Source organism: Dermacentor andersoni, chromosome 8, assembly GCF_023375885.2.
Source record: "Dermacentor andersoni chromosome 8, qqDerAnde1_hic_scaffold, whole genome shotgun sequence".
Taxonomy (NCBI): domain Eukaryota; kingdom Metazoa; phylum Arthropoda; class Arachnida; order Ixodida; family Ixodidae; genus Dermacentor; species Dermacentor andersoni.
In genome coordinates, this window is record NC_092821.1 from 72,682,810 (window position 1) to 72,699,521 (window position 16,712).

The window sequence follows — 16,712 nt, forward strand, 5'->3', positions numbered from 1 at the left end:
GCGCAGCGCAAACTCGCGTTTCTATTCATCAGTGCGTTTGGTAAATTCGTTGACTAGTGCACGCACTTTCATTGACAAATTCTTAACCAATCTTCTTGAGCAGACTTTGATGGCAGTTATTGGGCAGTGCCACGAGTATTCATCGGTATCAAGATCACTACAGCGTGCGCCGGCATCGTGCCATGAGGAGTCGCTTGAGATACAAGTCTGCGCCAACGGCGTGTACACGTCTATCATTGTACAGAAAAAAGTATTACGGCAAGTATATAAGTTAAAAAACAAACGATCGAGTCATCGCAGTAGTCAACAAAATAAATCGCCTACTTAGCACGGGCTCCACGTCGTATCGTGTGCAGGCCCGCTCTCGTGAAGGCTTGCGCCTCTCCTGCAGCTGAAGTAGCGATCTGGCATCCGAACAAAGGGGAAAAGTGCAGCTGCGAATTTGAGTCATCCTTGCTGCAAAGTGTTGTCTGCTATTTCTTCCCGAGCGTGCATTTTCGAAAGCGCCCGCCAGGCGGCTACCAATTCCGCCTCTGTAGTCGATGCACTACGCGTATAGGCTCTTGTAGTGAAGACTACATATGCTGTCTTTATTATTATTATCATTGCGCAAGTACGCCTTAAGTTTACAGAGCAACTCGAGATTCCTGCGCGTCGCTTGATAAATGTCCCTTCAAAGTGCCGCTTCATAACTTTTTTTAAGATTCGCAACATTATAGGCTAATTATAGGGTAACATATCTGCCAAAGAGAAACTATTATTCTATTTTTCGAGCGTATCCAAGAGTTTCTTCAAGCCTGGACCATATCACTTGCGAGATGGTCCTGGTGAAGGCCAAACTCGAGGAGGACCGCCAATAGGTGAAATTCCGGATCCGAAAATCTCTCTTGGCGATGTCCCTATCCCTCGAGTCGACTGCCTCCGTATTCTTGGTCTAGACATCCCGAAAGACTGCTCAGGTACCACTACACTACCAAAACTTCACGCTACTGTGAGTCAAGTGGCACACCTGGTACACCGCGTGGCCAACAGAAGACACGGTACGACTGCAGACAAGACAGTCCGCATCATCCAGGCTCTCGTAATAAGCCGCATAACATACGGGACAACATGTCTGGATCTCGAGAAGGCAGACATTGAACTCAACGCTCTCAATCCGCAGAGCCATCAAAATCACCAGTGGCACATCCGAACGCGCCCCTACGCAACGCATCCTCCTACTCTGCCTTCAGAACAAGTGGAAGGAGCTTGCATAGCCATACAAAATCAACCAACTGGAACAATTAAATATAACAAACAGGACCTACTACCCCGAAGAAACTGGGATACAGAGAAGGCTTAGAATCGAAAGACCTAAAGCGGAGAATCCCGGAAGACCTCCACTAACACATCGCCGTGGCCTCCATTCGACGAAATATACACCCTACCTATCGCAAACACCGACGGCTGGCAAGAGTCCGGGTCCTCCGGCAAATCCCGGCACCAGATACACTGATGCAGCAAGATACCCGGGAAGAGAAGCCGACTCCATCAGCGTCATGGATTCCAACTTTACCGATAGGACTTCCGCAACTATTCCAACAAATTCCACTGACACGGGAGAATAGGCAGTAATTTCATTAGTCCTCTCGACGTGCAAGGATGGTGCCATCATCCTCGCTGACTCACGAACCGCCTGCAGAAACCACTAACAGGGAGCAATTTCTACCATAGCACTTCAAGTACTCCGCCGTACCGCAGCACTCCAGATGCCTACATCATATGGGCTACAAGACACGCCCGCCTGGTAGGAAACGAGGCCGCCAACGCCTCAGCACGAGGATACGCTAACCAAGCACCACAGCCAAGGGGATCTCGGAGTACCGAGGATATAGCGAAGAAATATACGGATATCCTCCTGCATTACAGACTAGACAGAAGAACGTACTCCCCACCTGAAACTAAGAGAAGGAGCAATCACCCTACGAAAAATCCACGCCAACAGTCACGTCCATGCAACCTTCCTAGAGACGACCTCGCCCACCACTTACAGCTACGAATGCGCATTCTGCGAAGTACCAAACACCCCACACACAGTGTGGGGATGCAAGAGTCCACAGGGAACTACTGACATCAAAAACCTAACCAAATAGCAGCGGGAGGCTGAACTGTCAAGCCACAGCCTGAATGACCAGCGTAATCTGATCGACCGGCTCGGCTCGTGTCCACGGCTTCTTGGGCTGAGGAAGCTGTCTCCCTAGGACGACTTCTCGCCGGCTCTAAATAAAGTTCATCTCTCTCTCTCTCTCTCTCTCTCTCTCTGAGTATATACAAGACTTGCGTTTCAATAGACATTCTCATGCTAGAACTTAACGTACTAACCTGAGCAACACGGATTGTTTTGCAATATAGCAACAGCTTGGAGGCTGCGTTAAAATGTTTACAACTATTTCCGACCTGGCTGAAACGAAGCTTTAAATGGTAAACCTCCAACTGCCCTCATTTTCATCCTGCAATGATGCGTAAGCATTAGGAGTGTCAAATAGGACAAAGGTATGAGTATGAAGTGTGGGAAGCCGGTGATGTGGTAGAGGTACAGAGGGAGTGAGAGAGCTTAGAAGATCGTGTATGTGTACGAGCATTATAGATATACAATGTGTCCCAAGTATCAGGCATCAAGATTCAAAAATATGCAAATGACACATATCTGGACACAACCAAGGTAATGCTGTTTGCAGTCACTCGGATATATTGAAGTTATTGTTTGCATTCCGCCTAATTCTGCAATTACTCTGAATTGATTACTCAATTTCTCAGTTATTATGATCAGATGAAAAGTGTCACTGAGAAAATTGTACAGTAACATGAAAACACTCCCCGTACAGCTTTGTTGCTCAATACGTGCCATATAAAAGTTTTTCCGAGCATTAAAGGAGCCTGTGAATACATGCAAGGTGTCTCGAGCGGCCAGTCGCGCTGCAGTTTAGCGTGTGTTGAAAAATAGAACTTACCCGTTTGCTTGAAGCGGTGCTAAACGCACTTCTGATGGCCCGCACAGTTAATTGGTAAACTGGACCGTTCTTGCGTTGCTTGCAGTTGCGCCGTGTTATTGATAGAAAACTATGGAACGTGTTCGCGTCATGTTCCTGCTACACCACCACGTTTCTGCTTCAGGTCTGATAAGTGCGCACGGAGTCTCCCGCATAAACGTCTAAAACTTGAACGCGCTGGGCAAGGGTACCATAACAGCGTTCCTGTATGCCATGTGGTTTGTTGTTTAGAGTGCACTATATCTGGATTCGGCCTACATTTTTGTTTCAGTGAAGTCACACTTTCTGTTCCGGGAAAAACACCGCGCTGCCCAGCTTACCTGCAGGGGACGAGGCGCCGGTTCCCGCCTTATTGACGTGCGAAGTTTGAACGAGCGCCTTTCTGCGCTAATTACGCAATATTACTGTTCCGTACATAGCACTACGCTAACTTGGTGTGTCTTTATTTCAAGCGTAATTTTTGACGCTTTTTCGTTGTTCTACGCGTGCCAGGAGACCTAAAATCATCTAATCTGACGAGACGAAATCAGGAACCCAGATCGCACGAAACCGAAATTGGTCCGAAGAAGTCTCCAAAGCAGACCTTGTGATCGAAACAGCTATTTACTTTAAAGAGGGAGAGGGTTGAGCATGGGGCGGCTAAAGCGGTATCAAGCCACATGAAGTCATTCACGAAAATAAGAATCATTTCCGGAGCGAACTTCGACTTGCATTGGTATTGACCCCTTTTGTGGAGCAGTTTGTTCTAGAGAAACTTTGATGGCGCTTTCGACGGCGCGCCGCACGTCGCCTCAGCGATAGCTTACGAATACGAAACCATTACCGCTTCCACCTTGCCTCTCCGCGATCAGCTGTAGGAAATGTAACCGAGTTTTCGCTAACGCACTGTGTTCGAATCATGCTCGAGTGAATCATGTGGGTTGAAGACGTGTGCAGTAAGTAGTTGGCTGCAAAAACAGTGACCGGCATACTAAGGAATTGAATGAAACTGTGTGGCCAAATTCGAGGACCACTATTGCAACTGTCCGTAAGTGTTACAGGCACTTCGAGATGTACGGCGTTCCTTGAGGATACAGAAATTTGCTCATCCGCCAGCGTTGCGTCGATAACCTTGAAAGAAAGTGCTTCAGCCCCGAAACATCGGCAATAGTGAGTACCACTCGTGAAACAATGACAAAGGGGGTAGCGCCGCTTCCTGTCATAGTAAGTTTCGTACGCAGCATCTGCACACATCTACCCCAAGGGGCACGAAAACTTACGTCCACTATCGCCAACGGGTCAACGAGTGAATGGGCGCACACTTGTAATATGCGCATCATATACGCACAATAAATGACGGACTACACTGACAGCGCACGAATGGCCGAAGCTGCATACTTCTTGATGGTCCACACGAGTAAGCGAGTTACTAGCGATAATGCATCCTTGCTGCAAGGTACTAAAATGTACAAAATAGCTACGTTTCAAGCCCTGTGCGCAGCAACAATTTATCGGAAGTGAGCACACCCGCAAGCGATTAGGCAGAAATAATCAGATAGTGACTGCACCGAGGAAGTCAGGAATGTGACAAACCGCTGCTTCACAATATTTGTCAAATAAAGAACGAAGAGCAAAACACTAATCCTGATTCAATTCTTGAACGGGAAGTTTCGATAGCTTGGAATACATATTAGGCCCGCTTTTAGCATAAGCACCCTATACACTGCTCGCGCCGTTTGGACGCAGCTTAATCCGCTCCGAAAGCGCTTATGCATGTTCTCTGAACCTGTGGCCAAAGCTTCGCGTCGTCCACCCAGTCACCGTCTACGATATCTCCCGAAAGAGGTTTGCTAAGCCGCACCGGCGTCATACAAACCCATAGTAAACAGGGAGGCAGTTGAGGCAAGCAATGGACGCGTCACCACGTGATCAAACATGGCAACGCCCACGGGATCTCCGCGAAAAGGGTCAATAGAGGGGAAAAAGCTCCATTAAAAATTTGAAATGGTTCACATACTTCTATGCTTGTGCACGGAAGAAAAAATTTTGGAGAGCACTGCTTAACCTTGAAATTTGAAGTGCTTGCTTTTACGGACTATCTTGATAAACGCACAGGGTGCGCTTGCTCGTCTTGCAGTAATAACAGAACAAAAGGAAACTTCGGGTAGTGGTGAATCATACGCTAGTACAACAGAACTGCTTGTTGGCCTAGTTGGTGCTTGCTTAAAGACATGTCTTTTGCCGCAAGTTAAATCACACACAAAAGGAACACACATAGAAGACAACACGGGCGGCACTTCTGATTTAGTTTGGGCTGTGACCCATGAATATATATACACATACACGCATGCGCAGGCTGTTCACAAACCTACGCTATCCAGCGGTCAAACAATCTCGTTTCCGTTTTGTAGAGCAAGATAGATGTATCGCTAATGCAACTTGAACCTTTCTTTTTTACATAATAAATTTCCATTAGCTCATTAGCGGTTGTGCTATGTCTCTTCCTTTTGTGTGTGTTTTAACTTGCTGCAAAAAAACATGTTTTATACGCTAGTACACGTGACTTGGGCGATAGCGTAAGAGTGACAAAAACAAGAAAAGAAAACAGCGCAGTTGAGCTGCTATCTTTTTACCCGAACTGCACAAATAATACCGCGAGACAAGACAGATAAAATCGGGTTTCCGCCCGCGACTTACGAGCTGCTACTTACTACTCTCCATGAAACCGGCGTGTCGAATTATAGCACATACACATGGCCTGTCGATATGTCAGTTACACGGGCACGTTCACAAGATTTAAAGTAAACCTCACATGCAGCCTGTCACAGCTAGTTCCTATCAAATAAGGAAATAAATAAACGGGGGCGTATATTCTAAGGATTATCTTCGTGCGACTTCAAGAGGAAGCTCTAGCTCGGGAGGCCGATCTGAATACGAGGGCTAATCAGGAAGTATTTGCCCCTCTTTCTTTTTCCGAATTACGGCTGTAAATGCGAAGTCAACATGTCCACTCCCAGCAGTGGACCGGCATTCTCTGCCGGCAGCTCCGCGGCAACGGCGCTTCTGCCAGTTGTTGAAGATGGCGGTTGTGCTACACACGTCCACGGCGTAAGAGTAACGATCTGCGATTCGTTTTTATGGAGCAAGGGACGAACGCCCGTCGAAATCCACAGGGAAATGCAGCTCACGTTTGCGGAAATGCGTCCCGCTTTGAGAAGTGTGACGTGGTTGTGTTGCGAGTTCGCAAAAAGCTGTTGAGGTTTGCACGATATGTACCATTAGCGATTATCCTTTTAATAAAGTTTATCTAGCCTACAACAGAGAGTTTTAGATTACGGGGACGCAAGCGTTTGGGGCCCCCTAACGCTTAGGGCCACGGTACAGGCCTGGTACGGGCCAGGGTACTGCGCATGCGCATTACCGTGGCCCTAAGCGCTACGGGGCCCCGAACGCATGAGTCCCCCTAATCTAAAACTCTTTAATGAGCGTTCGGAGAGACTGCGTGCGTCGCTGAGTGACGACAACACATTCCGCGTGGATGCAGTGGTGAAAGCGGATCGGCGTGTGAACCTCAAGGACATTTCCCGGGAGCTTGGCATTTCGTATGGGAGTGTTTACGACATCGTTCACGGGTCCTTAAGGTACCGGAAGATTTCGTGTCGGTGTATTCCGAAGCAGTTGGATGGCATGACGAAAGGCAAGCGAATGATTGCTTCATTGAATCGTCTGCATACTGCATTTCATCGAAGCAGTAGAGCACGGCTCGGAAACATCCGGGTTCACATGCGAGAAAAAAATGTCGTTCGGTTCAATCTGTTGGGAAAATGATGTCAACGGCCTTCTGAGATAGACAAGGACCGCTCCTGCTGGATTTCATGCCACAAGATGCAACCATCAATGCCGACAGTTATTGTTCCACACTGTCACGTCTTCCGACTGCCATCAGGCGAAAACGCCGAGAGATCCTCGATGTGGACAACGCGGTTATCCTCCACGACAATGCGAGGCCACATGTGGCAGTCAGAAAGGCCGACAAGCTCCGGTCACTTCAGTGGCAGAGTCTGGACCACCCACCATACAGTCCGGACCTCGCCCCCAGTGGTATTCACGTTTTCGGTCCGCTGAAGACGTTTCTGGCAGGACCGCGATTCACGCGCAAAATTGAAGCCGAGACAGTAGTCCGACGCTGGTTCCACAGTCAGCTGGACGAATTCTACCACAGCGGCATCTCAACTTTAGTGCTGCGGTGGGACCACGTCTGAAATGGTGTGGGGACTACGTGGAAAAATAGTGTACATTACGTAGAATAGTACGTACATCTGTAGTTACCTGTATGTACCTTATTTTGGCTGATAAAAAATAGCCGCAAAGAATTTCTTATTCGTCCTCGTACATGGAATAGAGAAACCGCTTGTCGCGGCAATCAGTCACCCAATTTGATTAAGTATTACAAATTTGAAAGAGAAGGTTAAAATCTAGTATAGCTGTAGGAACTAGATTTTTTCTATTGAAAATTGTAGAAAAACGCAATTGTCAAAAAAAAGATACTCAAGTACAAATGTCTTCAACTAACTCTGTAGTCAATAATACAGCAATCATTTAATCTGCGCCTACTAAGACACCTAAAGCCCACAAAATTGTATTATCACACCAGCGTTATGAAGTAGTACAGTACTAAGTTGTGAGCAGGACATTTGCAAAAGCCTTCGTGAAGATTGTAACAACTGCTAACTCACGCTGTAGCGGATACAGTTACAACAGAACTGCGATGTCTCATTTTTGTGCACAGACGGATTTGTAAAGTTCGTGACGCCTTACCTTGGCGTGCACAATTGTGAATGCAGCGCGTGAAAGGGATAACTGCTTCAAAATACGAACCCTGGCTGCCTTACTTCTATTACAGTCACAGTGCTATACAGCGAAACATTAGACTAGCGCGATTCCCCAGCAAGAGAGCCCACATAAATAAAGCTCAGATACCATATTCAGAAAATAAGAAAAAAAAAGTAGGAAGGCGATTCAACGTCTTATTGAAGTCGACAAATTATGTTCTTCCTCGGCGAAAGTTGGGGATGAGAATGGGTTCTATGACTTACGATACAGTGCGAGAGCCACGCTCAAGCGACAACGTTTGATCTGCGTCAAGCTGAGCTTGAACCCGCCTTCTAATTTTTTTTTATCAGTCCGTCATCATGCCCGTCACAAACATAAGTACTGCCATCATTATGGTAGTCGCATAACCAGTGGCCCCAGCTGCACGTATACCCAGTAGTCTACACTGAGTGGTCCCCCAGTGGCACTTGTATTTAGAGTGCACTTACAGAGAAAGAAATTCAAGAGGGGGACACTCAGCAAAAACTGGCAACAGAAAATACGTCACGCCTAGTGTCAACTCCATCCGTTAGTTGACGCGAGCATCGGGAAAAAAACAATATGAATTGAACTTACAGATAACGGTTCATGTTTTTTTTATTCTTTCCCACAAAAACTAAAGATGTTTTGGCTGTAAATGAACTTACACTTTGCGACTAATTTTTTTGCCTTGCCCAGCAACAAGCTAGAGGCACGCCAGACGCGCGTGCATACGTCATGCGCCAGACATGCCACAGGAGCGAGCGAGGCGGTCTCCGCATATGAAGCTCGCGTGCTCGGCGACCCGTCTGTTTTCGATGTAGCTCGTTTTTCTTTCTTTTTTTGGGGGGGGGGGGGGGGGGGGGGGGGGGGGGCTCCCGGCGTTTTCTTGTGTTCCGTCTGCATTTCGACACGGCACCGCTGCACTACTGGACTACAGCAAGGTGAGGAATTTTGTTTGGCAGGCTGCGACGCACTTCAAGCACATTTAGGCTGACTGCACAAACTGAACCTATATAGCGACGCAGTTGTCGAAAAACAGCCCCGCCGTCCAGGCCTAGTTAATTTGAGTTAAGTACTCGTACTGGGAGATGTTTGCGACGCTTTCTATAGGCCCAAGCATTATTATAACTTATTTCGGTAGTTTTGGGGCACGCTCGCCGCGCATGGCGTTGTGACGAAAAGCACCTCGGCCGTGTGACGCAGTTTCGCGTGTACTGAATCTTATCGGGACACGTGTTGGCGCTTTCTCTGACCCCAGACGTTATTGCAACTAATTTCGCTACTTTTTGGGGTACTTTTCAAGCACAGTGGCCGCGCTCGGCGTAGTGGCGCAGTTAGTTTCGCGTGTACTGAATCTTACTGGGAGGAGTTCGTGAGGCATTCTCTGACCCCCAAAATTATTCTAATTCATTTCGTAACTTTTTGGGATACTTTTGAGGCATGGTCGCCGCGCCTGGGGTTATGAAGCTGTTAGCAAAAAAGCAAGGCGGCCGTGGTGAGTTAGCTTTGCGTGTACTGAATTTTAGTGTGACAAGCTTGTGACGCTTTTTATGGCCCTGCAACAACATATACCTTATTTCGGCACTCACGCTTGTCGAAAATGCGACGAGCGATTGCCGAGAGTGATAACACGGCAGTGTGTTGCTTGTGCCGGCAGGACGCGTAAAAGATAACGCCGAGGAGCTCAAAAACTTGACATTTCTGTCTTCTGAGCGGCTGAAAACAGGATTTTGCACCCACGAATTCGTCTTGAGTGCGACTAGAAGGCATTCTGCGAGCGTGTAACATGGTCTTCTGGCTGAGAGCCTGTGTTGTAGCCACCTCTGTGTACTTGGCGTACCATCGCATCGACTGAGGCAAAGTTGTTTTGGAAACGCGCAGTCACCCGTGTATTTGTGCTCGTGAAGTGCAGGAAATAGCGCCCGGGAAGGAAGGGATGCTTGAAGATCGGATGTTTTCTTCAGATTTTATGGCCTTGTTTGGGAGGAGTCTATTTGCTACGAAACGTATGTAAAAGTGAATTTATCTGTAATGCCGCTCATTCACCACTTACGCACGTTTCGCCTCTACACGCAATATTCCTGTTAGGTCATTATACCAAAATGATACATGCTTGTAATTTAATTTTTTTCAGCTGATGGCATCCGGTGAAGCTTCGTACGACCACGACTGCTGCTTACCTGGTGCCGCAACGTTGGATGAATGCACAAGAAGCCGGAACGAGCATTTATATAAAGCAAAATAAACATTTCATCATTTCAGAAGACGTCTTGTGTTTTCTTCATGAAATTGCACGTGACACAGATTCGGTGGAGGCTTGTAAAGATCGTTCGCAATCATTTTTACTAAATAATAAAACGATACCACGCCAGGGCCGCGCGTGGTTCAGCAATAGAAGCGGAAAAAAAATGCTGCGCCGATCAGCGGAGCCGGCGTAGCGTGTACCAACTGGTGTTCAAAACGCACGCGCCCAAAACCGAAACCGGAAGGTGTTAATACCATCCGCTTGGTGTGCTACAGTCAATTCGGCCGCTGGGCTCTATGGGAGTGTCCGCTCTTGTTGAAATTTCTTTGTCTGTGGTACACTGTCTTCGGAACGTGCCCACAAGAGAGTCCAGAAACCGCTTAGAAACACACATGCCTGATACGGATTATAACTCGCCAACAAGAGCTTAGCGCCTCCGTAAACGTAATGCCATCGGTCGAATACCGGGTTACCAAAGAAGGGTACGGCAGCAACTGTGCTGGTGGCGACATCTAGTGAGGCGTCGTCTAACCAGAGAGCACGCAAAGCTAACACTGCAGTGACTTAAGTATTCTTAACAGCTGCTGTAAAGCGTTGGTCGCGACAGAATCGTTACGTTTGCTATTATTTTATCTATGATAACACTGACGCTATATAAACAAAACGTTTTAGTGAATTGTAGCTCAACAAAATACCCCAAAATGTAGCTGTATCATCATTGCTACCGCCATCCACGGCTCTGGTAACTCGGTAATCAGCAAGCGTTAGCAAATTCACGAACTACCTAAAACACTGTCTTCAAAAAACTTCTCCCCAGCTATAACTTCGTCCGTGCGAACAGATGCCATCCACTCGCGGCGACTGACACACCAGCGAATGTCACCGGCCTATAGATAGTGAAGGTTAAATTATGGGGTTTTACGTGCCAAAACCACTTTCTGATTAAATCTAAGCACACGGGTGTTTTCGCATTTCGCCTCCATCGAAATGCCGCCGCCGTGGCCGTGATTCGATCCCGCGACCTGCAGCGCAACACCATAGCCACTAAGCAACCACGGCGGGCGTATCACCCAGAAATCACCCAGAAACAAAAACCCAGAACACCCAGAAACCCAGAAACAAAAACACTTCGCGAGTACGGGCCTTCCCCGGGTTACGGCCACATCTAGCTCGCCCGTGGCACCCAATGGAGGCGGGCGTACTACACGTCACGGCCGCACCGTCGGCTCACCCTTGGTTCTCATGCCGGACTTCCTGCGGCGACGCGGTTCGCTCCAGCGAATGCGGGCCGCGGACGAGCGTCGGACACCGGGGCACTCCATGGCCAGTCCCAAGTGGCGACAGGTCCAGAGCACTTGCGACACGAACAGGCACAGCGCCAAGTGGGCCAGCGACTTGGCGAACGACACGACGAGCATGGCGCCGCTATACATTCGGGTGTACGCGCACGCAAGATGATAGTAAAATCAAAGTCACCCAAGAAGATGGGGGGAGGCACCCCGCGTCAGCACTAAAAGCAGGTGCACGACGAACGACAACTCGTGCGGATCGGGTCGACGAAATCGCTGGACCGGGGGGGGCAAGCGACGACGATGCCAGACGGCGCCAAAAGCCGGACGCTCGCCATTGGTCCGAGCACGGTATTCGGACAGACGGCTATCACTTCCTTCGATAAGTTTACCAGACGGGTGGCGCGGAATATCGCCCAAACCAAGCGCGACGCAGGCTAGGAAATCGCGTTATCTGTCCGACGCGTTTTAAAGAGCGCAAACAGCGCTGGTCGCTTAAAACAAGCCTCATCCGGGAACTTCGGGGCGTCACGAGTGGTGTGCCGCGCGACAGGCCGCTCGAGGCACTTTGCGTGTATTCGCGGGCTTCTTTTACGCTCGAAAAAAACACTTTTATGCAGCACGTATTGAGCAACAGGAAGCTGTATCGGGAGCTTTTCATGCTGCTCTACAATTTTCTCATTGACACCTTTCATCTAATTATATTTCAAAAGTTGATTAATGAATTAGGAATAATTGTAGCTAGGTAGAATGAAAAAATCTGAGTATCTGTAAGCGACGGCAAACAACATTATATCTTGGTTCTGTACAGCTACGTGGCATTCGCATATATTTAAACTCCGGCTAAAGTTAGCTGGCACACCCAGTATAAGCGCTTTTGGAGCTCGTTACGCTCCAAAAGCTCGTTACGTTACAGCACGAGAAGCGTATACGGTGCTTGTACTAAACGCGGGTCTGCAAATCTATTCCAAGCTGTCCAGAGTTTCAACATATGAATTAAATCAGGATCAATGCGTTTTTTTTTTTTTTTTTACAGTGGAGCTGTTAGAACATCACTGGGTTTTTTCTTGGCGTTCGCAGCTTCACCGAGTTGGGGGAGAGACAGCTTAGAGAGAGTGAAAGCAGAGTATAAAAATCGCATCGCGCAGCATAGCGGCGAGGGTGGGTGGAGCCTAGTGGGGGAGAAGGCCAAAGACACCTAGAAAAATTGGAGGACGCTTAAGCTTGGCCTTGATGAGTGGAACGCGATAGCGTTATCGCACCCCGTTTGCACCGCCCACTCATTCGCTAGGCATGCTCTTGAGTCACACAGAGACATAGTTTTCATATACAACACTTCTAAGTCCACAGCACAACATTTTTCTGATTATTTGTTCTAACAAGTGCTTCTCACAATCTGCATTACCGCCCTGTGTTGTGCACACTACAACGTTTCTTGCACCCCTGTTCCTTTAGCGTTCAGGTCACTCGCAGCACGCCGCACATCGCAGGGGATGCTTTCCCACCAGACGCGCTACGGCGCAGCGATCACGTCAGAGGCGTCCTGCATCGGACGCTGTTCCTAGGAATCGCGCTGTGAGAGGAAAGAGGAGCCGCGTCGCCTAAACACGAGGGTTCGAGTGACGCACGCTGGAAGTTGGAAAGGGAGAGAGCGAGAAAACTTATTAAACGCAAGGGTATTGGGGCATCCTCGCACCGGTTCCCGCACGGCCCCAATACACTCAAACGAGACGAAGGGGAGAAGCAGGCGAGTGGCGCGCCACCTGTCGGGGCAGCGCCGTACATTGCGAGGAGGGGGTCTTCTGTGTTTGCCGCAAGATGGCTCTGCGGTTGCGCCAAGCGCAGTAGAAATGTAGCGGAAACGTACTTCGCTACTCGTGTAACTGCGACTTCTGTAATTTGCATGCTCATAATTACCGATATACACCACAGTATAACTTTCTACGGCACGTTTCTAAGGCAACACTGCATTCACTAGAGGCGCTTTTGTCCCGCTTAGAACCATCGAACTCATGGCTGAGTGGTAGCGTCTCCGTCTCACACTCCGCGGACCATGGTTCCATTCCCACCCACGATTCCCACTTGCAAGATCGGCTGAGTAGTATAAAACATTTATTCACATTCAATTTGATCGCAATCAGGTCCAGTGGGTGGGGTCCCTCAGTCCAGGGCCCCACTGGCGATCGCGGCACGCCGGGCTTGGTCGAGAAGGGCCAATTGGTCCTCCCGCACCGTGCTGGCTAGCCACACCTCCCACTGCCTACTGTTGGTAATTGGATTTCTTGTGGCCGACTCTGGCACGACCATGTGATATGGTCAAGAGATGGCCGCCCTCCGCACCAAGGGCAAGTGTTGGGATACCGGGTGGGGTGTATGTGGTGTAGTAGGTGTGGGTATGTACGGGTTTGTAGTCGGCGCCAGTCCCGCATTTGCGCTGAGTCCAAGGATGTGTCTGGAAAGCCGTTGCCTTCCTCGTCTCTGTGCCTCCAAGATATCTTTTGCTGTGATCGGAGATTCTACGAGAGTGCGTTCCGTCGCTCGGATGCTATATTTTCGAGCGAGGCGGTCCGCCCTCTCATCACCCCTCACTCTGGCGTGCGCCGGACACCACGTAATAGCGTGGTGTTCCGTGAGATTTCTTCCTAGGATTTTGATGGAGAGTTTGGGCAGGGTGCCTGCCATGAAAAGGCGACATGCCGACTGCGAGTCGGTTAGTATTAACGCAGAACGTGCTCTATTTTCAGCGTCACGTATAGCCAGAGCCACCGCAGTAGCCTCTGCTGTGGCCACCGACCCTGTTCTGACTGTTGCGGAAATAGTAGTTTGTGGCTACCACAGTGAAAGTTTTGCTATCCTGTTTGCACGCGTCCGTGTAATAAACCTCCGGATTTCTACCGAACCTGCGTTCTGCAACACTGACTGCACAACGAGAAAGGCTCAATTCCACGGAGCAAGGTCGAACACTTCTCCGTCGATTAGGGTATCCACTCAGACCGGCACATTGTAACGACCAAACAGAACTCCTCCCACCGAACATACGAGCTCAGATCTCTGTGTCCCCAATCCCTAAAAACATGAGCGAGAAATACCACAGACAACGGCGCCTTGCACGGGCCAGATCGGCTGAGAGTTCCATGGAAACTCTTGCGATACTGTTTTCATTTGGCTGGTGGATATCGGGCGCTTCGAACTCGTTCGCTTGGTTCATTCAGAGTGCTACGGAGGCTCACTCGCTTTTAAACCCTGTAAGCTCCAGTGTATATCGTATGCCATGTCTCTGACGTAACTTACGCCAATATATATAAGGACATGCAAGCGCCACGTGGCTGGAAATAACCAAAGTAATGTTGTTTGCCGTCTCTTAGCAACTCATACTATTTTCTTGCATATCGCCTAACTACATAATTAGTTGTTATCAATCAATAAACTTCGCCAATATTATATTCGGAGCAAAAAGTCTCAGTGAAAAAATTGTAGACCGTCCCGAAAAAATTCGCACTCAAGCTTTGTGTTGGCCAATACGTGCTACATAAAAGTTTTTCATTTATTGATTTATTTTTTCAAGCCAGAAAGTAAGGCCGCGAAACAAACGCAAAAAAAAGTGCGCGCGACTAGTCGTGCGACGCTTATTACTGCCAGTAAATAACCTCGCCCCCCCCCCCCCCACCCCCCCACCCCATGTAGCATCATTTACTTTCTCATATTTTCGACTGATGTCATTTAACGATGTACATTTCGGTCAGTTACGCTATATAGATTTCTTTTGCTGATAATTAAATACAGGTAACAGATTGTTCCAGTGGTTGTCCTCCCAGTCGGGCGATTCATGTTATGAGTCACACAACTGGGTTATTGTAGCGAAATATGTTGGGGCTTTACTTACGTAACGTACGTAGCTCCAGTTGTACGGTTACAAAAACGCGCTTTGAGAATGATAACATTTTCGTCTCCGCATTGCCTAAGCAGACAAGTGTTCGCGAGTACCCGGATACTACCGTTCATGTTTGAACGAAATGATAACGCTACGGTTTTGGTAAATGCTATAAAACAACACTAAATTTCCACTACCCTTGAGTTTGCTTTGTTTACCAAAACGTAAAATAAGGCCCACAGCCAACGGCAACTTTAGTCTATCTGCAGGAACGTGTACGGCGAAAAATTAATTCAATCCATTGGCGCTAAAATTTGGAAGTCTATTCCCCTCGAAATTAAACTTGCACGCAGCTTTAAATTCTCTTGTAAAGTACATGTTTCTTTTTTTAAATCAGCCATGTAGCAACTGAGATTGTAATCGGAATGCTAAGTCTACGTGCTTCGTACCATATGTCTAGCATGATATTGCACAACAGCCTGCACAGCACAAGCCATATAGGCTAACTGTCTAAACATTTCTGCAAGCATGTTATCCTGCGTTCAGTGACAATAAGCTCCAATTTGATGACGATACCAGTGTTGCCATTTATATATATTTTTTGCTGTTATAACTAACACTTTTCAATTACTGTACGCTGTCGATTGCGCCCCTCCTGCCTGGACCTGCAGGTTTGCATCATTCAAAAAGCACCTAGACAAGCACGCACCGACGGTGTTTCCGGTGTTAGCTCCGAGCAGCGCCATGACCCCTGTGGCAAAGTCCTTGAAGGAGATGAGCCCCCGCTGTCCAGGGTCCAGGCACTGCACCAGTTGCACCAGGGCCTGTTGAAGAAAAGAAGGACGGGGGTTCATTCCTCCGGCGATGCCTGCTATACTCCTGTACGCTGTGCGGCGTGCCTGCTATCTCGTCATCGCCGTCATCAACCTACTTTCGCGTCCACTGCAGGACTGAGGCATCTTCCCGGCCATCTCCAACTACCCTTGTCTTGCGCCAGCTGACCCCATCCTGCGAATATTCCTCTTTCATCGCACCGCCTAATTTCCCGCAGTCCTCGACTGTGCTTCCCTTCCCTTGGCATCCCACTCTGTGACTCTTAACTGCGGTTGGTAATATCGATGAACGATCAGTCGATTAAACGTACCTCGCAAAACGATTAACATTCATCGATGTCCAACTCTCATTTAGTCGACTTAATCTTGTTCGATTAATCATTTTCCAGAGTTTGACTGGAGTGGCGCGAAAATTTTGAAATCGTGCTGGAACGGTTACCGCACGAGCAGTGACTCTGCAGCTGTGGAAGAGCGGCTGTCGACTGTTTTTCCTGAGTCCATAGTGATGCCGAGCCCCCCCGAGCGTTTCCCCTCTCTTCCCCAACACCGCACACGCCACCATGCCGCCCGAAGCTGGACGCTTGAAATGTCCTCGCAATCCAAGGCACGCTA

At 48.5% G+C, this 16,712-nt stretch overlaps 1 protein-coding gene across 4 annotated transcripts in view; it reads right to left on the reverse strand.

Annotated features, from left to right (window-relative positions):
- LOC126538845 (rab11 family-interacting protein 4A-like) overlaps nt 1-16,712 on the reverse strand; it is a 256,433-nt gene that overhangs the window by 109,265 nt on the left and 130,456 nt on the right. For 2 of the 4 annotated variants that reach the window (XM_050185567.3, XM_050185566.3), the window contains exon 2: nt 15,977-16,091. The exons of 1 other annotated variant lie outside the window; for it this stretch is intronic. In XM_050185567.3, coding sequence (XP_050041524.1) covers nt 15,977-16,091 — 115 coding nt within the window. Of the gene's footprint in view, nt 1-11,338; nt 11,656-15,976; nt 16,092-16,712 lie in introns of those variants that run through there. One more of the 4 variants, XM_050185568.3, reaches the window with a different exon arrangement.